The 26,672-nt window shown below is 43.6% G+C and overlaps 1 protein-coding gene across 1 annotated transcript in view; it reads left to right on the top strand.

The window, feature by feature from the left end:
* LOC141058289 (solute carrier family 22 member 6-B-like) overlaps nt 1-18,208 on the top strand; it is a 107,340-nt gene extending 89,132 nt beyond the window's left edge. The window contains exons 9-10 of the mRNA XM_073554478.1: nt 17,402-17,605; nt 17,974-18,208. Coding sequence (XP_073410579.1) covers nt 17,402-17,605; nt 17,974-18,028 — 259 coding nt within the window. The 3' untranslated portion in view covers nt 18,029-18,208. The remainder of the gene's footprint in view (nt 1-17,401; nt 17,606-17,973) is intronic.
* Nucleotides 18,209-26,672: the final 8,464 nt, after the last annotated feature.

Genomic DNA, 26,672 nt, shown 5'->3' with positions numbered 1-26,672 from the left:
ATCGCGGGTACCCGCGCTCCAGCGTCTGGCACAGCGAGCGCCCGCCACCAGCCGGGGCGGCGCTCCAGGACTCATCTCTGGAAAACACCTAAAGACTCAAGCTAAGTACTAATACTAAATATTCTAACCAAGAGAACTTGTACTCCACGCAATCAACTGCAGGTATCGGACTCGCCTAAGTATCTGCCAGCAACCGCTCACCTATTCCTCTAGTTACATCTAGCACTAGTGGCACCTTAGCGCTAGTATCATATGTTTCAGCTGCAGAGCTCTGCAGGCTTGCAGCCCTGTGTATATTTTGACACTTCAGTGTGGTTTCTTCATTGTAATCCCCGGCACTTTGTTCAGGTACCAATAATTGAACGCACCCAGCACTTTTTTGCACTCCCGGGCTGCTATTCTGCTCATTGCTTATTTGCACAGCTATAAAGGCACATTGTCAGTGGCTATTGCCATTCCTTATTTTTATAATATATTATATTACATAAATGCAAAACGCCATTTTTTACCAGCAGTTTTTAATTATTTTATCCCTCCAATTTAGTTCTCCATATTGAGCCTACGTCTGACTCATGAACTGGCACTTTATATGACAATCTACTACACTACTAAAGGTATTTAACATTGATCAGAATTTGTGTTCATATATCTGAGTCATAGTGCAAGTACATCCTATATATGTATATTTTGATTATCTGACCTTTCTCCTTGTGGTGGGAGCCCCTGTACTTGCAGCTGAACCAGTGTGTGTGTGTGTGTGTGTGTCTGTGTGTATATATGTGTGTATATATAATATAATATAATATATACTTGCGCCGCTATAATATATATATTTTTTAAAATATTTCTATGGAAACAACAAATCACAGCCTATTAAGTCACACATCTCTGTAATCAGTGCCTCTGCCCATACATCATGCTGCGGCTGGATTACATAGCAAAAACCTGTCAATCTATTCCGTTTAAGGCCGGGGTCACACTAACCGACGCAAAATACGGTCCGTAGTTTACAGGCGTAATATGGATGAATGACCCCTAAATAGTGCTCCGTTTGTCATCCGTAAGCAAGGTGTGGTTGCGTATTTTGCGCATGTCTGCATCCGTATGTAATCCGTATGCCATCCGTATGCTGAGATTTTCTCGCCACCTTGCAAAATGGACATATAATGGAGCCCTATGACAGGGTTTCTAACAGAAACGAAATAATAGACACACAGAATGCATATATATACTGTATATATATATATACATACAGTCATATGTTAAAGTTTGGACACCCCTATTAATGTTAACCTTTTTTCTTTATAACAATTTTGGTTTTTGCAACAGCTATTTCAGTTTCATATATCTAATAACTGATGGACTCAGTTATATTTCTGGATTCAAATGAGGTTTATTGTACTAACAGAAAATGTGCAATCGGCATTTAAACAAAATTTGACCGGTGCAAAAGTATGGGCACCTCAACATAAAAGTGACATTAATATTTTGTAGATCCTCCTTTTGCAAAAATAACAGCCTCTATTCACTTCCTGTAGCTATTAATGAGTTTCTGGATCCTGGATGAAGGTATTTGTGACCATTCTTGTTTACAAAACAATTCCAGTTCAGTTAAGATTGATGGTCGCCGAGCATGGACAGCCCGCTTCAAATCATCCCACAGATGTTCAATGATATTCAGGTCTGGGGACTGGGATGGCCATTCCAGAACATTGAAATTGTTCCTCTGCATGAATGCCTGAGTAGCAGTGGCGTAGCAACTGTTTGTGGCGCCCGGGGCGGTCGAAAAATTTGCCGCCCCTTTGGTCGTTGAAAATCCGGAAGCATCCGAAGAGCCCACACTACACTCAAAGATCTCTGCTGTTATTATTTCTAAATTTCTAGACTTTCATCTTCTTGCAGTTCTCTCTCTCTCTTTTATATATATATATATATATATATATATATATTAGCTTGATGATGCTGGATGAAGACCTAATGGCGCTTTTTTTATAATAATTTTTAATAATGTGACAGAAAAAAAACAAAGTACAAATTATTTTCGAAGCTTGGGTAAAGTTGTTTTATTTGTAACAGTCACGTAACACTCACTAACAATTATGATTCATTATTCAGGCCATGTTCAAAATAGTTAATTTGACTACAAAAAGAGAACTGCTGCAATGTATGAACTCAATGCAAAATTTACAAACCAACTCTTCGTGCTTTCCTTTCGGCAAAGTTTTTGATAACAGTATCAAAATTGAGACCATCAGCAAGCTCCCTCTCTATGGAGAGGACTGCCAAGTCTGTAAGCCTTGTTTGACTCATTGTAGATCGAAGATAGTTCTTTAAGAGCTTCAATCTGGAAAAGGAGCGCTCGCAGCTGGCAACGCTAATAGCTCGGGTAAGGAAGATGCGCAGCAAGATAACAATATTAGGGACAGAATCTCCAAGGCGATATCTCTGTATGAAGCTCAAAACTTGTAAAGGTCCGTCGATTCCGTCGTTTCCTGAAGCTTCCACAAAATACTTCAATCTTCTCCTTTCGACCAAGAATTCCTCTTTTTCCACCTCGTCATCAACTTCGCTGAGCTGGCAATCGTAATTATCATCAAGCAGATTTGACGGTGCAAGGACAGCGTATTTCTTTGCAAGATCATGAACTTTTTGAAATCTGCTGTATATTTCTTCAGTCAACATGTCTATGACAGACAGCATTTCCCGTCTCAACTCAGCATCAAATGTCATCACTGCATCAGTCGATCCGTCACCATCCATTCGTTTCTTTTTCCGAATTCTACGCTCCATGCTTATCCCCATTTCAGAGCAGAGCTTCTTGGATTTGTGCATTGCACTGTCCACCATTGCTTCCCTAGTCTGAAGGAGGTAATCTCTCAACGCTGTGAGCTTGACAGAACTTTGGTGCAGATCCAGCCCTTTTGTTTGAAGATACTTCTGGGCATCATTGATTTCTGGCAGAACAGATTTCCAAAGGCACAGAAACGGAAATGACAGTAATGAGGTGAGCATTAAAGATGCATCTGTTCTTGTCACATTTTCTCCTTCTTCTGTGAGCTGTTCTAGGGCCGTGACGACTTCTGATAATTTGTTCGCCACAACATTTACAGCATCTGCTCGACTGCTCCATCTAGTCTCCACAAGCCGTTTGATGCTTAGACCAGTCACCTGAATCAAAACATCCCAGCGATGCGTAGATGCAGAAAAGAACGAAAATAACCGGTCCAGTGAGCCGAAACATGTCACAGAGTAAATCGACACAGAAGCTGCATGTACACAAGCCAGATTCAGGGAATGGTTTGAGCATGGCACAAACAGAGCTTTCGGGTTGATTTCGGAGATGCGCTTCTGGACACCTGATCGATGGCCTGCCATAACAGCAGCATTGTCATATGCCTGGCCACGGCAATCATCTATCGGAAGCCCATCGTTCTCCAGTTCTGCCAATATCAGTCTGGAAATTTCCTCTGCGCTTTTACCCTTTGTCTCAATGAAGCGGAGAAATGATTCCTGTACCTTCACTTCATTTCCGTCCAGTTTCACGTAGCGCAACACCTCGCTCATCTGGTCCTTGTGAGATATATCCGGAGTGCTGTCAAAAATTATGCAAAAATACTTGCTTTCCTTTATCTGTGCGATGATTTTCTTTCTCACATGCTCTGCCAAAATGCTCACAAATTCATTTTGAACTTCTGGTGACAGATAAGAAGTAACGATTTTCTTTCCCAGCTTAACTTTTACCAAATGTTCGCGGAGCACAGGGTCATACTTGGCCAACAAATAAACCAATTCCAAAAAATTGCCTCTATTTTCCTGGCCTTCTTCATCTTTGTGGATGTCTTCCCGGTGACCCCGTAGTGCCAAATTCTGCTTGGAGAGAAATCTGACGATATCCAGTAATCTAGCTAGAATTTCTCGCCACTTCTTAGTCTCCTTCTCAATAGCACCTTCCGTAGCTTTGTTAATTGTCTTTCCTTCAGCAAGGCGGATCTCTAGCTACTTCCAGTTGAGGAATGCCTGAGCATGTGATGTGCTAACTTCGTGTTCATGTACTTTAGGATTTAATTTCCACCAGTTCCTGAAGCCCTCAGCAGCAGAAAAACTGGACAGCCCAGTTGAAAAAAGTCTGCAGCAAAAGCAGAACAGGGCCTCTTTCAAAGGAGAATACACCATCCATGTTCTCAAACTTTTCTCTCCGTTCAGCAAATCACGAAAAAACCATGTCTTTGTAAGTTTCCTCGTGTCACCTTTTGTTTTAGTTCCTGGTCGCGTTACTTCCTTGAATTCACATTCGAGGTGCTGCACAGCAGCATATCCCTGCCGGACAATCATAGCGCTAATTTCATGGTCAATCTTAACAGGCCACATACCAACATCAGTAAAATCAGTTGGTATGTCCGTTTTCAGACCGACTAGTGGTTGCCCTTCCAATGCTTCAACTTCACGTGCACCATTTTCCGCATCACCGACTGTTTCCGCATCATCGACATGCTCAATGGCGCCTTCGGCAGTATCAACGTTAGCAATATCAACTTCATCTTCAGTCTCAGCATGAATGTCGTCTTTTGCTTCCGCCACTTCGGCTGTATGCGTAGATGTCTTTCGGATGAACTTTAATAGCACGCCTTTATTCTTTGCTGCCTCCTCTTCTTTGGCTTTTTTCTTTTTACGGAATGCCGCACCGCTCTCTTTTACTCTCTTCATTATGATGCCTTCACTTACAATTCACGCAAAGATTCTTGAAAATTCACGCATAGGCCAAACTAATTTGGCAGGATGTGCATCAACGTTGCCGCAGGGCCGGCTGTGTTTCAACGTTCTTTAATGGCCAGCATGTAAAAAAAACACAAAGAGAAGGGGCGCAATGAGGAGTATGTATAGGGCCAAATGGTCACTCACATATTGGGGTTGTGCTGTGCACCTCTGCTTCTCCCCAGCATTGTGACTGTGCGGCGGTGTAATTAGAGCACTAGGAGAGCGCACCTGGTCACAGAGATTAAGGTCTGTCACTAGATTTGCAGAAGTAACTTCTGTTCAGTTCAACATGATATTAATGACATCTGAATTTAATACTGCCCCTATGTACAAGAATATAACTACTATAATACTGCTCCTATGTACAAGAATATAACTACTATAACACTGCTCCTATGTATAAAAATATACAGTAACTACTATAATACTGCCTCTATGTACAATATAACTACTATAATACTGCCCCTATGTACAACAATATAACTATTATTTACTACACCTATGTACAAGAACATAACTATAATACTGCCCCCTATGTACAGGAATATACAGTAACTACTATTATACTGCTCCTATGTACAAGAATATAACTACTATTATACTGCCCCTATGTACAAGAATGTAACTACTATAATACTGCCCCCTATGTACAAGAATATAACTACTATAATACTGCTCCTATGTACAAGAATATAACTACTATAATACTGCTCCTATGTACAAGAATATAACTACTATTATACTGCCCCTATGTACAAGAATGTAACTACTATAATACTGCTCCTATGTACAAGAATATAACTACAATAATACTGCCCCTATGTACAAGAATGTAACTACTATAATACTGCTCCTATGTACAAGAATATAACTACTATAATACTGCTCCTATGTACAAGAATATAACTACTATAATACTGCTCCTATGTACAAGAATATAACTACTATAATACTGCTCCTATGTACAAGAATATAACTACTATAATACTGCTCCTATGTACAAGAATATAACTACTATAATACTGCTCCTATGTACAAGAATATAACTACTATAATACTGCTCCTATGTACAAGAATATAACTACTATAATACTGCTCCTATGTACAAGAATATAACTACTATTATACTGCCCCTATGTACAAGAATATAACTACTATAATACTGCTCCTATGTACAAGAATATAACTACTATAATACTGCTCCTATGTACAAGAATATAACTACTATAATACTGCTCCTATGTACAAGAATGTAACTACTATAATACTGCTCCTATGTACAAGAATATAACTACTATAATACTGCCCCTATGTACAAGAATGTAACTACTATAATACTGCTCCTATGTACAAGAATATAACTACTATAATACTGCCCCTATGTACAAGAATGTAACTACTATAATACTGCTCCTATGTACAAGAATATAACTACTATAATACTGCTCCTATGTACAAGAATATAACTACTATAATACTGCCCCCTATGTATAGAGAACAATATATTTTCTTCAGATGAACACATTACAGGTAAGTATATATTATATAATGGAATATAACAGGGTTTATATACAGAAATAGAACATGATGTGAGGAGTATATAGGTAGAGGTGTGCGTACACTGGTATATACCACATCTTCTGTATAATACCATGAGTGTTATATAGTGAGATGAATCACACTTCGCCATGTGCATATCCTTTCTATAGGTGGATCTCGCATCTCCAGTTTATGCAGTTATATAGCTTCTATAGGGGAAACCCGGATTTCTCTTGCATCCATTACAGGCTCACACCTTCAGCAGGAGAATCTCACGTCTCCGGAGGCGGTGGGTGAATTTTCAGATAAATAACTTCTATGGGTGAATCCCAAATTTATGGTGTGTGTATATAGTAATTTACATTAAATAGTTAAATCTCCGGTGTGTGTATGCCTTTTATCGGTAAATTACAGGTACATGCCTTCTGTAGGTGACTCAGGTGTATATAGCTGTAGCGTTTATAAGTGGTTCTCATGTTTATACAGGTATATAGCTTTTATGGGAGGTCCCCAGGTGAGTATATAGCTTCTATAGGTGACTCTGTGAAATAGAGGTATATGGAGTCTATAGGTGGCTCACAGTTGTTTATAGGGGTATATAGCTTCTATAGCTGACTCCCAAGTGTGTATACGGGTATATAGCTTTTGTAGACTACTGCCAGGTGTGTATATAGCTTCTATAGGTGGCTCCCAGGTGAGTATATAGGGGTATATCGCTTATATAGGTGTTCCCAGGGGTGTGTACTTGTATATAGATTTGATAGGTGGCTTCCAGAGGTGTATACAGGTGTACATAGCTTCTATATAAGGCTCACTGGTGCCCTCCATGACTGGCTTACATGACTGGCATAAAAGATTGGCATACATGACTGGCTTACAAGACTGACATAAATGATTTGCATACATGACTGGCGTAAATGACTGGCATACATGTCTGTCTTTCATGACTGTCTTTCATGATGGGCCTACATGACTGGCGTACTTCTGGCATACATGATTGTCTTACATGACTGTCTTACATGACTGTCTTACATGACTGGCGTACATGACTGGCGTACATGTCTGTCTTTCATGACTGTCTTTCATGATGGGCCCACATGACTGGCATACTTCTGGCATACATGATTGTCTTACATGACTGGCGTACATTTACATGACTGGCGTACATTTACATGACTGGCGTACATGAGATGACTGGCGTACATGACTGGTGTACATTACATGACTGGCGTACATTACTGACATATATGATGGCTTGCATGACTGGCGAATATGACAGGTGTGCCGCCGGCCCGCCGCCGCGTACGTGACTGGTGGAGGCCAGAGAGCAGTTGAAAAGTTGTGGCATTTTGTTAGGAGTTAGGACGCTGATATCTGCTCTTGATAGAGGCGTTTGTATCCAGCACTGACTACATTACAGGCAGCTGGAGTTGTAGAAGACGCCAATCTCCAGGACTCAAGGCCTGTCAGATGGGTTGACCGGGCGGTGTGTGTGGCAGCACTACAATTAGACAGAATGTACCTTAGACTAGCCCTAAGCCTGTACAGTGTGCAGCACAGTGTTTGGATCTGTGTTCCTTCACTCACGTTTCGTCCAGCTTCTTCAAGGGTATTGTCCCCTAACTAACTGAATTTGCGCACCCACAGAGAAATAATGCTCATAGCGAATCCTCTTCATGTTCCCACCCAGTATATCCCTTTCATGGACCTCATACCTCCCCCCCATGCAGTATGACTACTTCACCACTCTTCTCTACACAAATGAATGCCCCCCCCCCGGACCCTGCAGTAATCCTCCACACGCAATAATGCTTTCAGTACACTGTCTCCACATACAAGCAGCCCACTTGCCTTTCTGAATGGAACACAAAATACCCATGGGTCTCCTCTCCAATATCCTGATGTAATTCCCCTCTCATTCTTCCCATGTCTATACCTGTCAGAATTGCCTGTCACATCCTCACATTCTGAATGTTTATCTGCAGGCCAGTGTCTCCCTCCCTCCCCTCACAGATATCAGGGGCAGCGCTTCCCGCCGTCCCCCTCACTCACCGGCTCCTGTGTCCCGGCCGGGATTCGCTCCTGCGTCACCTCAGCGCAGCCTCCACGTGTTCTTCGGGCAGCTCCGACCAACGACCAACCCGCCCTGAGCGGCCAACACCTCCTCCAGGAGCGGACGGGTCTCTGAGTGCGCCCAGCACCGGCTCAGGAGTGGACACCAGCCGGGGCTCCAAGTAGGAGTCCACAGTCCAGCAAGGTAGAAAGCGCCGCCGCCTGTACTGTGCCTCCGGAGTCCCCACAGAGCAGAGGAATTGAATTGCTGGCTGGTGCCGCGCCGCCCCCACACACATGCCGCCTGGGGCGGGCCGCCCCCCCCTGCTACACCAGTGCTGAGTAGATTTGCAGCGGTGTTTTGGATCATTGTCTTGCTGAAATATCCATCCCCTGCGTAACTTCAACTTCGTCACTGATTCTTGCACATTATTGTCCAGAATCTGCTGATACTGAGTTGAATCCATGCGACCCTCAACTTTAACAAGATTCTTGGTGACGGCATTGGCCACACAGCCCCAAAGCATGATGGAACCTCCCCCAAATTTTACTGTGGGTAGCAAGTGTTTTTCTTGGAATGCTGTGTTTTTTAGCCTCCATACATAACGCCTTTTTGTATGACCAAACAACTCAATCTTTGTTTCATCAGTCCACAGGACCTTCTTCCAAAATGTAACTGGCTTGTCCAAATGTGCTTTTGCATACCTCAGGCGACTCTGTTTGTGGCGTGCTTGCAGAAACGGCTTCTTTCGCATCACTCTCCCATACAGCTTCTCCTTGTGCAAAGTGCGCTGTATTGTTGACCGATGCACAGTGACACCATCTGCAGCAAGATGATGCTGCAGGTCTTTGGATGTGGTCTGTGGATTGTCCTTGACTGTTCTCACCATTCTTCTTCTCTGCCTTTCTGATATTTTTCTTGACCTGCCACTTCTGGGCTTAACAAGAACTGTACCTGTGTTCTTCCATTTCCTTACTATGTTCCTCACAGTGGAAACTGACAGGTTAAATCTCTGAGACAACTTTTTGTATCCTTCCCCTGGAAAGCTATGTTGAATAATCTTTGTTTTCAGATCATTTGAGAGTTGTTTTAAGGAGCCCATGATGCCACTCTTCATAGGAGAATCAAATAGGAGAACTACTTGCAAGTGGCCACCTTAAATACCTTTTCTCATGATTTGATACACCTGGCTATGAAGTTCAAAGCTCAATGAGGTTACAAAACCAATTTAGTGCTTCAGGAAGTCAGTAAAAAGTAGTTAGGAGTGTTCAAATCAAGAAAATGATAAGGGTGCCCATACTTTTGCACCGGTCAAATTTTGTTTAAATGGGGATTGCACATTTTCTGTTAGTACAATAAACCTCATTTGAATCCAGAAATATAAATGAGTCCATCAGTTATTAGATATATGAAACTGAAATACCTGTTGCAAAAACCAAAATTGTTATAAAGGAAAAAGGTTAACATTAATAGGGGTGCCCAAACTTTAACATATGACTGTACATACATACATGTCATTGTGACAAACATACATACATATATACTGTGGTGTAGTTACCACTATGTCAGCTAGGGGGCGCTGTGTGGGTGTCCCAGGACGGGTGTACAGGCACATTCAGTGTGGTAACAGGAGCAGGGTCCTAAATGACCATTATGGGTCTCAAGGTGGGTGGCCTTGGGATGCAGGCTCCAGGGTGTATTGATCAGCAGAGGTACTGCTGATCTTTCTGTTACACTGTGTCAGGGAAGCCTGTGTGTGTCTAGACAACCTTTAGTGATGCCATAGCCATGTGATCACCTGTGGGTGTGGTTACAGGGCTATGTAATTGAGGTGTTTGGCACATGTGAGAGAGTGTGAGGGAGTCTGTCTGAGTGTGGACAGACTTCCATGTGGCCGGTGTATTAGTTGTATATGGGGAGGACTACACCTCCCAGCATGAGCTGAGACTCTCGGTCCGAGTCTGAAGCCACGGACGTTTATGATCTTTTTGGTGATATGCTGAGTGATGGTTTATGAAGTAAATAAACTTCATGGACTTTGGGAAGAACCTGCCTCATAATTGTCTCCCGCTGCACTTGAGTGAGTCACATCCCTACAATTGGTGGAGAATGCGGGCAGCGATTCCCAGAAGCACGTGTGGCAGCGCTGGCGATTCTGAGCCAGGAGAGCAGACGGTCTGACAACCGTGAGTAATACTGACCGAGGTCAGAGAAAGTGACTATTAATATTTGTGGGATACCTCTTAGAGGAGAAGAGGCGTCCAGGAACCTGTGTGGCCGACACAGGTAACAGACAGGAGTCTGTGTTGCACTGACCTGGGTCAGTGAGAGACTGTGTTCCTGGAGGGGTCAGTGAGCTAATCCCCCTGGACCTGGTGAGGCCGGAGTGTTGGGAGACCCTGGGAGGAGGGTCGGCTCCCTGAATAGCACCCGGTGTGCCCTGTGCGTTGGACGTTCTCAGGTGGAGACGATACGTCCTGAGTGTCACACGAACAGGACACGCGAGAGACTGTGCATGTGTTTTTTTTTTTTTTTCCTCTACAAAACCTGAAGGTGCTTGCTGTGGCTCAGTGGGGTCACGAAGGTCTCGCAGCACAGGGACCTGGTTTTCTTTTTGGGATCTGCCCTGGGAGCATTGGTAGCAGACGCTGTCTGTCTACGCCATCCTGCTGCAGCTTTATTGCATGTGACTAAGCGGATACAGTAGTTGTGGCTTTACACAACTATTGAGGGTGAGTACCCTGTATTATTGCTTCATAACCCATTATACCTGCACTGGTAAGGCCCTATGGGCGCACTTTTGTGGTTTTTTTTTTATCTTTGAGGGTGACAAGCGGCTTCCAGTAACCCGGCGGGGTTACGAAGGTGACAAGCGGCTTCCGGTGGATCGGCGGGTCCACGAAGATGGCGCAGCAGGAGCTGCAGTGACACCAGCCGCTGTGTGTGTGTGTGAAAAGCAGCCGGAGGTGCCGGTGATCAGTGACAGCAGGAGCTGTGGTGGTGCCAACAAAGACTTGTGTGGTATCGTTAAAAGACAAACTGTACTGTGTGAACTGTGGCATAAGAAGTTCTGCAGAACGGACATGGGGAAATCCCAAAAAGGAGTGGTAACCCGAAGAGGGGTGGAGTCCCAAAAGGGGGCGGTGACCCAAATTGGAGTGGTAACCCAAAAAGGGGTGGAGTCCCAAAAGGGGGCGGTGACCCAAAAGGGAGTGGTAATCCAAAATGGGGTGGAGACCCAAAAAGGGGCTGTGACCCTAAAGGGAGTGATAACCCAAAAAGGGGTGGACTCCCAAAAGGGGGCGGTGACCCAAATTGGAGTGGCAACCCAAAGCGGAGTTGTGGTCCCGAAAGGGGCCAAGTTTGAAGAAATGACAGCACTGGGTGACTCAGTGGGTATGTCTGGAGTACCACAGTGTATGTGCAGGTCTTTTTCAGAATGTGGAATATCCTTTCCGGGTAGTAATGATGGGCCACAGATGTGTACAGTGATTCTGCACCGGGAAGGAGCCTTTGGTCGGCTGGACTCAGAGAGTCAGGTGACTCTGACAGGAACTCCTCTCGCTTTCTCTCTGACCGAGAAAAGCGTCAGGGTTCGCTGTAAACACGGGGTCACGGTGAACTACCCAGTAGACAGAGTAGTGTTTGAGGAGACCAAAGGTGGTGACTGCCAAGGGGGAGGAATACCATGGGACTTAGTCTATGCCTGGGAGAGGGGCCGGGACTTTGTTTTGTTTGATGATGTTTGGTCGGACGATGGAGATGCTTCGACTGTGGGGCCAGCGGACACTGAGACAGTGACGGCTCCTGACGTGGACAGGTCAGAGGTAGAACTGACCGGAAGAAGGACATCTGCCCAACTTACGGACCTGACGTCTCGTGATAAGACAGATGGTGGGCTGGGAGATGAGACGACTGGACTAAACACATTGGTGCTGGACAGTAACTGGAGGGTTCACTCGACTGGTGTAACTGACCCAGTGGTACCCTTTAACGATATAATTAAAGAGGTAGTGGTGAGACACGTGATGGACAAAAGAGTGCAGGATCGTGAGATACAGCTGATAAAGGAGACTGTAACAGAACATGTCGAACGGGAAAGAGTCCTAAGGCAAGCAGCTGAGCACAGAGTGGATGAGCTGGAGAAGGAAGTCTCTGAACTCAGAGGTCACCTGTCAGCGTGTAAAACCATGAACAAGACCCTGTTGGAAGATATGGAGGGGCTCAGAGAGGCCCAAGAGAAGCATCAACAGGAGATAATCAGGAGAGAGGATGAGCGTCGCTACCTGGTAGAGGAGCGAGATAAAGTTCTGCAAGAACTCAGTGGAGTAGTAAAAGGTCTTCTACGGGAGAAGTGGATGGGTGAAGACATACAGCGGCCGTGCCCGACTGATGGCAAGGCAGAACTGCCAAAGCCCATCTTGGAAAAGGGTCCTGAGGACTGTAAATCTCAGGAAGATGGTGAGCCAAGAGCTGCACAAGACAGTCACCCGGTCTTGGCAGATACCTTGAGGGAAGTGTCCGTGGGGAACCCAGAGCCATCTGTTCAGGATGAGAGGAAGTCCATGACCTTCAAGTGCGTGATGGAGGTACCCGAAGACGTGCGAGAAGCGTGTGCCAGCGAAGGTGTGCATGAGACTTTTAAAAAGGCAGTAAAAGCCTATAGTGTGAGCTGGGCACCAGAAACAGACCAGTTGGTGATACTGGCAGAAACGGAAGACACAGAGAGAAGGGTGGCTGTCCTGAAGGAGATGCACCTACAATGTCTCCGCACGAAACAGATGCTCGTGGAGCGTAATAGGAAAGCCGCTCGACGTCTGGAGCTTGCCAGGGAAGCTCAAAGTCGGCTGGGCTTTGTGGAAGACATAATTCCGGTACCCAGAAATCTGGTGGGGAAAGTCATTGGCAGACTTGGAAAGGTGATGCAGGAGATGGTGAATCAATCCAGTGTGAAGAGAGTGAGGATCCCACCTGCTGGTGAAATCGAAGTCGTTGTTGAAGATGACATGGTTCCTGTCATTGTGTTTGGTTCGGTGGAAAGCATTGGGAAGCTTCGCATGCTCCTGGAATATCGGGTAGCTTACCTGAAGGAGATTGAGCAGCTAAGACAGGATCGACTGAGATGAATGAGCAGATAGAGAACGTCAGGTGGCGTCCCCCTCCAACCCAAGGTGTAAGGACCCGAAGGGATCCTCCAAGGAATGAAAGGACAGGTAGTTGAAGGCAAGAACGTCGAGAGTCCGCAAGTGGCAGTTCTAATCTTAGTAGCATAGGCACGAGACCCGGTGGTGGACGTAGCGACAGAAGGTCATACTCAGACCAGCCAGTTAGCCCAACTGGACGTGGGACTCATGACCGTACGAACCGGGAGAGTCAGCTAGTGAGAGAAAGGTCGGGTGATGGAGCGCACTGCAAACAGATGGAGACTAAAGAGTGCCTGGTCACCCTGACGGGCTTTGACGGAAAGGCCAAAGCCCAAGGCCGAGATACTGACCGCTGGGGGCGGGGGAGGCCTAGCGTAAATATGATGCAGTATGACTGCCGAAACAGACGGAGATGGTCCTCCCGACTGGTAGGGCAAGGTGACATGGGTGCCAGGTCTCAAGATCCCTGGGTGATGTCATGTGTTCAACCCCACAAGTTTGAACAGAGGGGGGAGGTATGTGGTGTAGTTACCACTATGTCAGCTAGGGGGCGCTGTGTGGGTGTCCCAGGACGGGTGTACAGGCACATTCAGTGTGGTAACAGGAGCAGGGTCCTAAATGACCATTATGGGTCTCAAGGTGGGTGGCCTTGGGATGCAGGCTCCAGGGTGTATTGATCAGCAGAGGTACTGCTGATCTTTCTGTTACACTGTGTCAGGGAAGCCTGTGTGTGTCTATACAACCTTTAGTGATGTCATAGCCATGTGATCACCTGTGGGTGTGGTTACAGGGCTATGTAATTGAGGTGTTTGGCACATGTGAGAGAGTGTGAGGGAGTCTGTCTGAGTGTGGACAGACTTCCATGTGGCCGGTGTATTAGTTGTATATGGGGAGGACTACACCTCCCAGCATGAGCTGAGACTCTCGGTCCGAGTCTGAAGCCACGGAACGTTTATGATCTTTTTGGTGATATGCTGAGTGATGGTTTATGAAGTAAATAAACCTCATGGACTTTGGGAAGAACCTGCCTCATAATTGTCTCCCGCTGCACTTGAGCGAGTCACATCCCTACAATATATATATATATATATATATTTATATTTCACAGAGTTCTTCATAGCAGAATAGCCGCTAATTAAATTGCCGGCTTCTATCAAATCATTCCCCAACCCGACATGAAATGACACATGGTTTACATTCAGAAAAGCATTTCATTTCATGTTTTTTTATATGTCCCTGACTAATAATTAGATGAGGGTTTGTGTGAATTTGGGAGTTGTAGTTGTTATTTTAAGGGGTTAATTCGTTGTTAAAAAATGTGGGCTTCCCATTGCCCTGTAGCGGTGGCGAATGGGTTAATCTAACAAAGGGTTAATAGCACCTTACAATCGAATGGTGACATTAACCCACTCGCCACCACTATAGGGCAATGGGAAGCCCACGCATTTTTTAACAACGAATTAACCCCTTAAAACAACAACTACAACTCCCAAATTTTGTACACAAACCCTCATCTAATTATTAGTCAGGGACATATTAAAAAACATGAAATGAAATGCTTTACTGAATGTAAACCAAGTGTCATTTCATGTCGGGTTGGGGAATGATTTGATAGAAGCCGGCAATTGAATTAGCGGCTATTCTGCTATGAAGAACTCTGTGAAATATAAATATATATATATGTTTGTCACAATGACATGTATGTGTGTGTGTGTATATGTATATGTATGTATGTATATATGTGTGTATGTATATATATATGTATGTGTGTGTGTGTGTGTGTGTGTATGTATGTATGTATATATATATATATATATATTATATATATATATACACTCACTGGCCACTTTATTAGGTACACCTGTCCAACTGTGTGTTAAGACTTAATTTCTAATCAGCCAATCACATGGCGGCAACTCAGTGCATTTAGGCATGTAGACATGGTCAAGACAATCTCCTGCAGTTCAAACCGAGCATCAGTATGGGGAAGAAAGGTGATTTGAGTGCCTTTGAACGTGGCATGATTGTTGGTGCCAGAAGGGCTGGTCTGAGAATTTCAGAAACTGCTGATCTACTGGGATTTTCACGCACAACCATCTCTAGGGTTTACAGAGAATGGTCCGAAAAAGAAAAAAAATCCAGTGAGCGGCAGTTCTGTGGCCGGAAATGCCATGTTGATGCCAGAGGTCAGAGGAGAATGGGCAGACTGGTTCGAGCTGATAGAAAGGCAACAGTGACTCAAATTGCCACCCGTTACAACCAAGGTAGGCAGAAGAGCATCTCTGAACGCACAGTGCGTCGAACTTTGAGGCAGATGGGCTACAGCAGCAGAAGACCACACTGGGTACCACTCCTCTCAGCTAAGAACAGGAAACTGAGGCTACAATTTGCACAAGCTCATCGAAATTGGACAGTAGAAGATTGGAAAAACGTTGCCTGGTCTGATGAGTCTCGATTTCTGCTGCGACATTCGGATGGTAGGGTCAGAATTTGGCGTAAACAACATGAAAGCATGGATCCATCCTGCCTTGTATCAACGGTTCAGGCTGGTGGTGGTGGTGTCATGGTGTGGGGAATTTTTTCTGGGCACTCTTTGGGCCCCTTGGTACCAATTGAGCATCGTTGCAACGCCACAGCCTACCTGAGTATTGTTGCTGACCATGTCCATCCCTTTATGACCACAATGTACCCAACATCTGATGGCTACTTTCAGCAGGATAATGCGCCATGTCATAAAGCTCGAATCATCTCAGATTGGTTTCTTGAACATGACAATGAGTTTACTGTACTCAAATGGCCTCCTCAGTCACCAGATCTCAATCCAATAGAGCATCTTTGGGATGTGGTGGAACGGGAGATTCGCATCAGGGATGTGCAGCCGACAAATCTGCGCCAACTGTGTGATGCCATCATGTCAATATGGTCCAAAATCTCTGAGGAATGCTTCCAGCACCTTGTTGAATCTCTGCCACGAAGAATTGAGGCAGTTCTGAAGGCAAAAGGGGGTCCAACCCCTTACTAGCATGGTGTACCTAATAAAGTGGCCAGTGAGTGTATATATATATATATATATGTATGTGTGTGTATATATATATCTATTCTTTCATTTCTTTATTAAACCTGTCAGTGTGAGTTTACTGTATCGTGCACTGAATTGCCGGCTTTTCTAAAAGACACGGGGTGCGTATTTATTGCAAGTCACATGTGTGGTCCATGTGTAATCTGTATTTTTTGCGCACCCATAGACTTGCATTGGCGTATTACGGTCGTAGTACGCTGACAATTGCAGCATGCTGCGATTGGCACGGAGCGTAGAATACGGATGAGAAATATACGGCTGGTGCGAGTGACCCCATAGAGAATCATTGGTCTGTGTGTAATGCGTGCTTTTAGCGCCTCTCACTCGTCCGTATTCTTCGCCAGTGTGACCCCGGCATAAGTGTCTTCCTCTCCCCTATTACCTTCCTATTTGATTGGTGGTGTATAATCTAGTTAGAATTAGTCTTATGTTCCAATTGAGAAAGGAATAGTCTAAAAAAAAAATGATGCTAATGTCATTGCATTCTCGACATATTGTGTTTTTTCCATTTATTTTACAGGCAGAGTTATCACTACTTCATGTCTGTGCACGGACCTTGGAAATATACATTTAGCGCAATTTGCTTGGCCCCATTGTGGTTTTCTTTATTAGCACATAATGTATGATGCAGCTTGGATAGAATCATAGCTAGGAGAAAAGATTGTTTTGACACAGGAATCAATCAGAGCCATTTTTGATAGGCCGGTGTTAAAATTCTATCGGTCTCGTAATTTGTTTGCTATGGACAATTAATTCCTATATATGTTTTTTAAACAAATGTTTCACGTCTTTTTTAACACTTTCATCACAAGTGATATATTTCCTTTGCAGACAAACTGGAATGGGATTCACCAACATGATGATGAGATTGGGGTCCGTAATTGCACCTCTAGGGATGATGACCAAAGCGTATGCACCGTTTCTTCCCCTAGTCATTTTTGGATCAGCGCCTATACTTTGTGGATTGCCTATTTTATGGCTGCCAGAGACCTTAAATAGTCAGCTGTTGGACACAGTGGAGGAGGTGGAAGCCAGGTGAGTAGTGCGGATTCATATACCAGACTTAATCTAATGTGCAGTGGGGGAAGATACGGAAAACGTAATATTCTTTATATTGATGGCCTTAGTTCCTCCCGCCTTTCGGTAGATCTAAGGGAGGTCTTGGTGATGCAGTCGAAATACTCTAAAATGTGCCGCAATGGTCGTTTGAATCTTGCATTTGAGTGTAACTAATAGTTAATTTAATGAGTAACATTTTAATAAGAAATTGGAAATTTTTGGAGGGATATTGCAAAATAATTGTCAGCTCTAAACTGATCGAACTTTCCAGAGATGCAAGGTTTTCACCATCACCGGATATTACCATAATCATTTGTGGTAATAACTTTTCTCTCCTTTTTCAGAAACCAGAAATCTGCACGAAAAAAGAAGGAATTGGGATATGGCACCAAACTCTAATCCACAGAGGACACTATCGTTTTAGAAGGTCACGTGGGACACTCAACGGCTCACTCCTCATTCACATCTTTTCTTGGAACCTTTTTCAATTCACATAATAAAAAATTACACCTTATTCACCTAAGATTATGATAGCTGTCCTCTAAGACCGGGGTCAGACTTGCGAGAAACTCGCACAAGTCTCGCATCTCAATACCCGGCACTGCCGCCGGCACTCGGGACCGAAGTATGCGGCTGCATGTATTTCTATTCAGCTGCGGTCCGAGTGCTGGCGGCAGTGCCGGGTATTGAGATGCGAGACTCATGCCAGTTTCTCGCAAGTCTGACTCTGGCCTAAAGGTCCCGTTACACATAGCGATGTCCCAGCGATCCCACCAACGATCCGACATGGATGGGATCGCTGGGACATCGTTAGGCTGATCGCTGGTGACCTGTCACATAGACAGCCCCTCCAGCGATCAGGACCAGCGTGCACACTGGTTTCCGAGGTAAACAGTGGGTATTCAAGAGCCGCGCGGCTCTTAGATACCCGCTGTTTACATTGGAAACCAGCGTCCAGCGTCGCTGATCGCTGGTCTCTCGCTGCCACACACAGTGATGTGTGCTGGCCAGTGGGAGACCAATGATTAAAAAACGGCCCAAAATCAGTTACAAAATCAGCGATCTCGCTGGTTCGATCGCTGTGTGTGACGGGGTCTTAACACAGCAACTAACTATTGGAAAGTGCACTGTAGTAGTAAACATTTTGAGGATTTTATGGATATGGACCGTGTCGGACTGCGATGCCAAGGGCCCACCAGTAACCAACTCCAGGGTCCCACTTTTTAGCTACAAGCAAATATGACCTTATCCTCAATCACAAATGTATAACAATGGTCGGGGTAGATTGTTACGTGAATACGATGCCCCTTTCTCTGTGCAGAGTGATTCAGGTATATAGTGCCAAGTACTGCTCATATAAGAGGTGGTGGCCCACCGAAGGGTTCTCCTGTGGGCCAGTCCTAGAATGGATATAGCAAAGCCAACTTTATAGTCTATGTAGAGATACAAGGATTGCTGACGGTACGTGATGCCCCATATTCTACCCCAAGCGCCATATAGCTGTGCACATGAGGCCGTTACTGTAAAGCAAAATATATGGTAATGTCAAACTGTGGAACCTTATTCCTGACTTCACTAATTTGCAGCAAGTTTTCAAAGCTGCAGACTGTATTCAAGTATCTAATAAACGTTATGACTAAATACAGCCCGAAGTTGTGCAATTAATGCCTAAAGTGTACCGGTCTTTTTACATAAAACTTGTAGAAACTGTGCAAGTTATAGTCTTTATCCTGCTTATGGTGTACATGCTGATTTACTATATCCAAGAACTTTCCCTGGGTGATTTCTCTTTATCAGCATTCTGCCACCTCTATAGGTGCTGGAACTTCCTTTCTGTCTCTCACCAGCATACATTGTGCTTACCAGTACATACCCTGAACTAAAAGCCCACCTCTGTTATGCTAAATCTGTTTAACAGACAGAACAGCGGGATCAGAGAGACAAAGCCCAGTCCTTGCTTCCTATAACCAATCTCAATGCATCTACTGCTAGAGATGGATTACGCTGGACAACCGGCAGGACAGCAGGTTACATAGAAGAGGAGGTGCCTAGACACTGGCAACGTGAATTTATTTCTCTGGGGTGAAATGATATAAATTAAAAAAAAATGTGATTTGTATATTGTCTGTTTATAAGATTATCTATTTAATGAGATCACGTCATATGAAGATACAGTGCCCAAGGGTTCGCTCACAGCTTATAACACGGTTGAGTGCTATATGATGTTGCATTGGATATTACTCGCTCCAATGTTATACTATGGAGCAATGCCAACTGGCACAAAAATCGCTGCATGCTGCGCTTGGCAGCGTATATCGGACGGCGTGCACTCCTAAAGTCTATGGGATCAGGCAATACGTCGGACTGCACTTGGATGTCATCCGAGTGCAGTCCGATCTGCCTGTGCCAATGCACACAATGGAGAATATGGTGAAATTAAGTTCTCTATCTTCTCCGCACTTGTGACCCAAGAAAAATGACCCTAAGCTCATGCTCGCTTCAGAGTTTGAGCAGAGGCTCATTTGCATAAAGCATCCGATTTTCTCGCATGAAAGAATCATCGGATGAATCGTACGATGCTGGACGCTAGTGTGTGCGAACCCATCTTGTAATTCATGCTCCAATTTGCAACAGATAGAACATGTGTGTGAATGAGGGCTTACTTGGCAGAACACAAAATAAACTACTCATACAATGATTAATCCCAGTGTGAAAGGTTTTTACATATATTTCTACATACAGATGTAGCAGAGCTCAACAGAACATTATGTCCGATTCACCAAGTCTGGAGTTGTTCACGTCAATCTTAAAGGGGTTGTGCCATGGACAAAAGTATATTTTAATCGACAGGTCTTGGAATAAAAATATCTCGAGATATGAACATTTTTGTTTAAACACATCCAATTGTGGAGTATATTTTTATTCCAAGATCTGTTGATTAAAATATACTTTTGTTCATGGCACAACCCCTTTAATGAGGGGGCATTCTGGAGTCAGACCTGCCTGATTCTTGCCTCTTCATGATTCTGACGAGTGACGTGCACCTCCATGAACTACGCCAGAAATCGCACTTCAGATTTCTAGCGTAAGGAGCGCCCCAGCTCGTCGTGAGCTATACGAGAGGTGGCAAAAGTCCCCAAATTTAGGCACGCCTTGTCACAGGTTTTATGGCAGAACTCTGGGCTGAAAATTTTGATGAATCGGGCGCCTGGAGTATAGCATAATGAATGCTCGCAGTGCACAGAGCGTTTTACATCAGATTTTGCTATGCTCGGGATAAACTTTTTTCTCTTATCATTGTAGAAAGACAGAATGTAGCCATTGTGCATGAGACAATTTTCATATTTAATTTCCCAGAGGAGCATGCATGGCTTATAAGTCTCCCCATTGTGGCATGTCAGGCTTGGCTTGTCACTCTCCACAAGGAGAAACGTTACCCCTTAGACCCCAGTCCAGAGCCTCTCGCCTAGCAAACTCAGATCTCATACTTTGCATTGATGAGAGGCAATACCCCGAAACACCGTGTCGGCAAATAAAGATTCTGATTTGGATTTTACCCTGTCATGTTGCACGGCTCGTTAAAGAGTTGATAATGACTTGTAGGATTGCTACTTCCAATAGGTGGCGCTAGAGTTCTAGTCCTCTTCCTCTCTGAAGAGACAATTGCACATTTAATTTTCCAGAGGAGCATGCATGGCTTATAAGTCTCCTCACTCTGATGTGCTAGGCCTGGCACTTTCCACAAGAAGAAACGTTACCCCCTAGATAGCACTTGTGTCTGAATTCTAGTAACAGAAGTCTCTGAGCAGTGTCAAAGAGCTTTCAGCTTTCTACAGATACTTTTCACTCTGGAAAAGATCATAGCACATTAGTGCATCCCCTGTGAGATCTTTTCATGGGAATCTTTGACATTTTGATGGAAATATACAGAACAATGTAGCTCCTGTACACCAAGCAAGAAATTCTTTTTTTTTTTTCAATTAATAAATTACTGACTTTATTTACATTTAAAGGTATCCAGAAAAAGCATAGAAGAATGGAAGAAAGCAGCCATGTTTGTTTCCTCTGAAGTAACATTTAGATCATAATAGCCATCTGATATATTGCTGATACACGCGAGATCACGCTGGTAAAGTCAAACCAAATTTGTGTTTTTCCTGGCCTATATATGGACTGCAAAACCTGGACTGACCGGGGGTCTAATGATCCGAACTTACAGCCTCATGGGCACATAAGAGGGTGTAAATTGGGGTCAGTTAACCCGCGGTCAGTCTGTGCATTAATTGTGTATATTTATTTACATGTTTATTTTCTCAATTAAAAAATAAATATATACTGGTTTTCATAAAGTTAATTTATTTCAGTTCTTCAATACAAAAAGTGACACTCATATTATATACTGTAGTCATTACAGAGTGATCTATTCTAAGCGTTTATTCCTGCTAATGTTGATGATTATGGCTTACAGCCAATGAAAACCCAAAAGTCATTATCTCAGTAAATTAGAATAATTTATAACACCAGCCTGAAAAATGATTTTAAAATCTGAAATATATGATCAGTAAATGCACTCAATACTTGGTCGGGGCTCCTTTTGCATCAATTACTGCATCAATGCGGCGTGGCATGGAGGCGATCAGCCTGTGGCACTGCTGAGGTGTTATGGAAGCCCAGGTTGCTTTGATAGCAGCCTTCAGCTCGTCAGCATTGTTGGGTCTGGTGTCTCTCATCTTCCTCTTGACAATACACCATAGATTCTCTATAGGGTTAAGGTCAGGCGCGTTTGCTGGCCAATCAAGCACAATGATACTGTTTGTAAACCAGGTACTTTTGGCAGTGTGGACAGGCGCCAAGTCCTGCTGGAGAATGAAATTTCCATCTCCATAAAGCTTGTCGGCAGAGGGAAGCATGAAGTGCCCTAAAATTTCCTGGTAGACGACTACGCTGACTCTAATCTTGATAACACACAGTGGACCTACACCAGCAGATGACATGGCTCCCCAAACCATCACTGATTGTGGAAACATCATACTAGACCTCAAGCAGCTTGGATTGTGGCCTCTCCACTCTTCCTCCAGACTCTGGGACCATGATTTCCAAATGAACTGCAAAATTTACTCTCCTTGTGGAATGTGTCAGTGACTGCCTTCTGGACATCTGCCAAGCCAGCTGTCTTCCCCATGATTGTGGAGCTACTGAATCAGACTACAGGACCTTTTTGTATGCTTAGGAAGCTTTTACAGGTGGTTTTTGTTAATTATTCTAATTTGCTGAGATAATGACTTTTGGGTTTTCATTGGCTGTAAGCCATAATCATCAACATTAACAGAAATAAACACCTGAAACAGATCACTCTGCGTGTAATGACTCTATATAATATGAGATTCACTTTTTGTATTGAAGAACTGAAATAAATTAACTATTTGATGATCTAATTTAGTGAGAAGCACTTGTACAAATATACATGTATAATCGAAGCGTATAACCTGTGTGTGCCTTGCTCATGTTTATTGTACTTGTCTATATTTCCCTTTTCACATGTAAAGCGCCATGGAATAAATGGCACTATAAAAATGTATAATAAAAATAATAATATATATGAAACTCTCAAAGTGATTTGTAAAACCACGTGATACAAGAATCTTTTTACATTTCTTCTAATCGAGTCTCCAGCAGACAGAAGGTAAGAAATAGTCATGTGTTGCATTTCTTCACATGGTAAATAAGCAACTTCCCTCCACAATATTCTCATGTTTCGCTCTTGATGCTAATGCTACTTTCCTCCCCCATTTACAGTACATACATATTTTATTTCTTCATCAAAAATTGGAGCAAATCCCTGCCGAGGAGGAAAGCACGGCCTGATTTTTGGAGGATTATTTACAATTGAGTTTTTACTTTATTTGCAGTAAACGTATACAAGTGTCAGTAGGGATTTGATACATTTGGCTCCTCTTCAGATAAAAAAAAATGCACTAATTCATTACAGAGCTCTTTTTTTCCCACTTTTTTGCACCAATCAACGTCGGTGATTGTGGCAGAAACTATCAGAGTGATGAGTACTGCACTTTCCTGGGTTCAACCCAGACATTTTGGGAACGATGACTTAAAGTGGAATTTAGGTAAATGAGAAAACTAGATCTGTTAGTTCGTCTAGAACAGAATGTCCTTTACATGTGACCTGGGCAAAAGCACCTACTATTAACCTGACAGCTAAAGGCCCTGACTATAAATGACTGTTTTGTGACATCGAATCTGAATCTTGACCCTATCTAGCAGCAGGAACACACAAATCTTCACATACATCTTCCTTGTAATAGCAGCGGCCATCATGTATCTTTAGAAACCTTTTCTTTCTTCTGATCCTGTCCTGCGTGACACTTCAAGTCCATACCTGCATCCCTGACCCTTGGGGGTCAGCTGCTGCAGTACTGGCAACTGCCATGGAGTGGTACCTGCAGCTCAAGCCTAACCTCACCATTAAAGGTTCTAGTGAAGAACCAGGCAGTGGTTTAGTCATACCGCTCCAGCCTGGTCCGTGGCTCAGTGGGTCCACATCCACCAGCGTGACACCCTTTAACACCTACCATATGAAGAAGTCTCTAACCACATCATTTACCACAATTTAATAGTTACATAAGTGAAATGTCTGACAACCTTTTCCTGGCTTTTGAAAATAGTGAACCCAATAAGTAAAGCTTACTCAAGAATTTCAGCATCACAAGTGTGGGAGGAACAGAATACGAGCGAGGTTAGTCTTAACGATTAGAGAGGGAGAAGATGTACGAAGGTAAAGCACAGAGGAAAAATTTGTGGGTGAGGTTGGTAAGTTTAAATTGTATTTTAAAGCAAAAGGACAACCAGTGCAATGACTGGCACAGGCTGGAGGCATTAGTGTAGCTGCTGGACAGAAATGAAAGCATGGCTACTGCATTTAAGATTAATTAGAGAAGGGAAAGTTTAACCCATTTTTGACCTATGATAAACATGTACATTATGGTCAAGACCTGGTATCCAAACTATAATGCAAATGATCTCTTCAAAGAGTAAAAGGACTAGAACCCTAGTGCCACCTATAGGAAGTAGCAATCCTAAAAGGCAATATCGACTGTCTAACAAGCCTTTTCACATGACTTACCCCTTGGATCCTATACTATAATGCACCTTTTTGTCAGGTTTATCTCGAGTGTGCTGTTAGTACACCACCCATGAGGTCATTTTTAGTGCTCAGTTTTTGCATACAGTGCGCACAGAGGGAGGTGTACGGGATCGGGATCAATAGTATGGGTAAGTCATTGGGTCTGTTCACTGCTCTCTTAGATGGAGTGTATGGACCCATATAGTTACAATTGACCCCGTACACCAATCTGTGTGTTCAGCATAAAAGAGCTGCATACTTTGGAGAGGTATTTTGTGCAATCGCTGGGGGTCCCAGAGCCCGACCTCCACCGATTGGCAAAATAGAGACACAAAAACATTTTTAAAGTGCTTTTATTGTGCATAAGTCCTAAACTCCCCTTAAATCTGTTTCTTTTCATTGTGTGGCGAATGCCATTAAACCAAACTCTAAAAACAACAAACTACAAAATTACAAAACTGGTTACTTTTTTTTGCATTCTGTCCACCCCCCACCAAATGATTCATAAGATCTAATCAGTGCATTATATACTGCACCATGTAAAAATACAACTCAAAAAGTAATCGGGTCCCAAAGATGCAGAATTTGTGGGGCCTTAACAGTGTAATGAGGGAAAGCCCATGCTATTGCCTCATATGTTCAGGAGAGACGAGTCCCCATTATGTGCTCTCATTGCATGGTGAAACTGGAAAAATCGATTTTTGCAATGCTGGCAAATAGCCAGTGAATCAGGCACAACTTGAAAGGGCATTTGTCAGTAGGATCAACCCTCCTTAGCTGTCTATATGGGTATGTAGGTCATAGGAAGCTGAATAAAATACCTTGATATCTGCAATCCGATGTCTTATTCCAGAGAAAGCTGTTATTCTTATATGTAAATGAGCTGTTAAGATCTATGGGACGGACATAGATCTCCCTGAGGCTTTAGCTACAGGGATTGTTTTAGATGAAAGGCGGCGTTACCAGTGTGAGACACGTAGATCAGACTGTCAGTCATTACATACTAAAACCTACAAAAGACAAAATGAAAAAAACCCTGCTATAATTAAATAAGTAAAAAGCAAAAGTGCATTTAAATCATACAGAGTTCTTAGTAATACTGTATTTGATCAAACATAGCATAAAAGCCGTTCCACCATCAACAAGGTGACTCTGGTCGGGACAGTCCTACACTGTCTAGTATTAATAGCCTTATAATGTGTCAAAGTTCAAGTCTGTGTGAATAAGGGCAGACGCGGACCGGGTCCCAAAAACTAGGACACCAGTCAGGGGAAGCCTTTAAATACAATTTCCAGCTCAGGAGAGGGAGGCCACACCCCAGCTTGCACAGAATGCAAAAATACAAAGACAAAACACAAAAATTGAGCTTGGTTTGAGTTGGTACACATGCAGCATATAAATGCATGTTCACATGGCCAAAAAAGCATACAAAACCTACAAAAGACAAAATGAAAAAAACCCTGCTATAATAAAATAAGTAAAAAGCAAAAGTGCATTTAAATCATACAGAGTTCTTAGTAATACTGTATTTGATCAAACATAGCATAAAAGCCCTCCCCCCATCGACAACTTTGATACTTGATAAGGTTATTAATATTAGACAGTGCAGGACCGCCCCGACCACAGAGTCACCTTGTCGATGGTGGGACGGTTGCCCTTTGAAGAGGGTAGGAAATAATTTGCAATTGATGAGTGTGCTGCCTTTCCAACAGAGTTGGTGTGAATGCGTGTGTAGATCCCATCACTCAGGACAGTGGTCTGCGGCCATTAGACAGGAGAGGCAGTTCCGCCCCGTACCTGGCAGCGGGTTTCTTCGGATCAGCTGATGTGGCGCGACATCACGTGTCATGCCACAATAATGACATCACGTCATGCCAGGCCTGCAAATCAAAATGCCGGCACGTA

The sequence above is a fragment of the Dendrobates tinctorius genome, unplaced genomic scaffold, assembly GCF_039654945.1.
Source record: "Dendrobates tinctorius isolate UK_male_01 unplaced genomic scaffold, ASM3965494v1 ptg000211l, whole genome shotgun sequence".
Classification (NCBI taxonomy): Eukaryota; Metazoa; Chordata; class Amphibia; order Anura; family Dendrobatidae; genus Dendrobates; species Dendrobates tinctorius.
The sequence above is the reverse complement of the archived record's forward strand: the minus strand, read 5'-3'. Positions and strand labels throughout refer to the sequence as shown.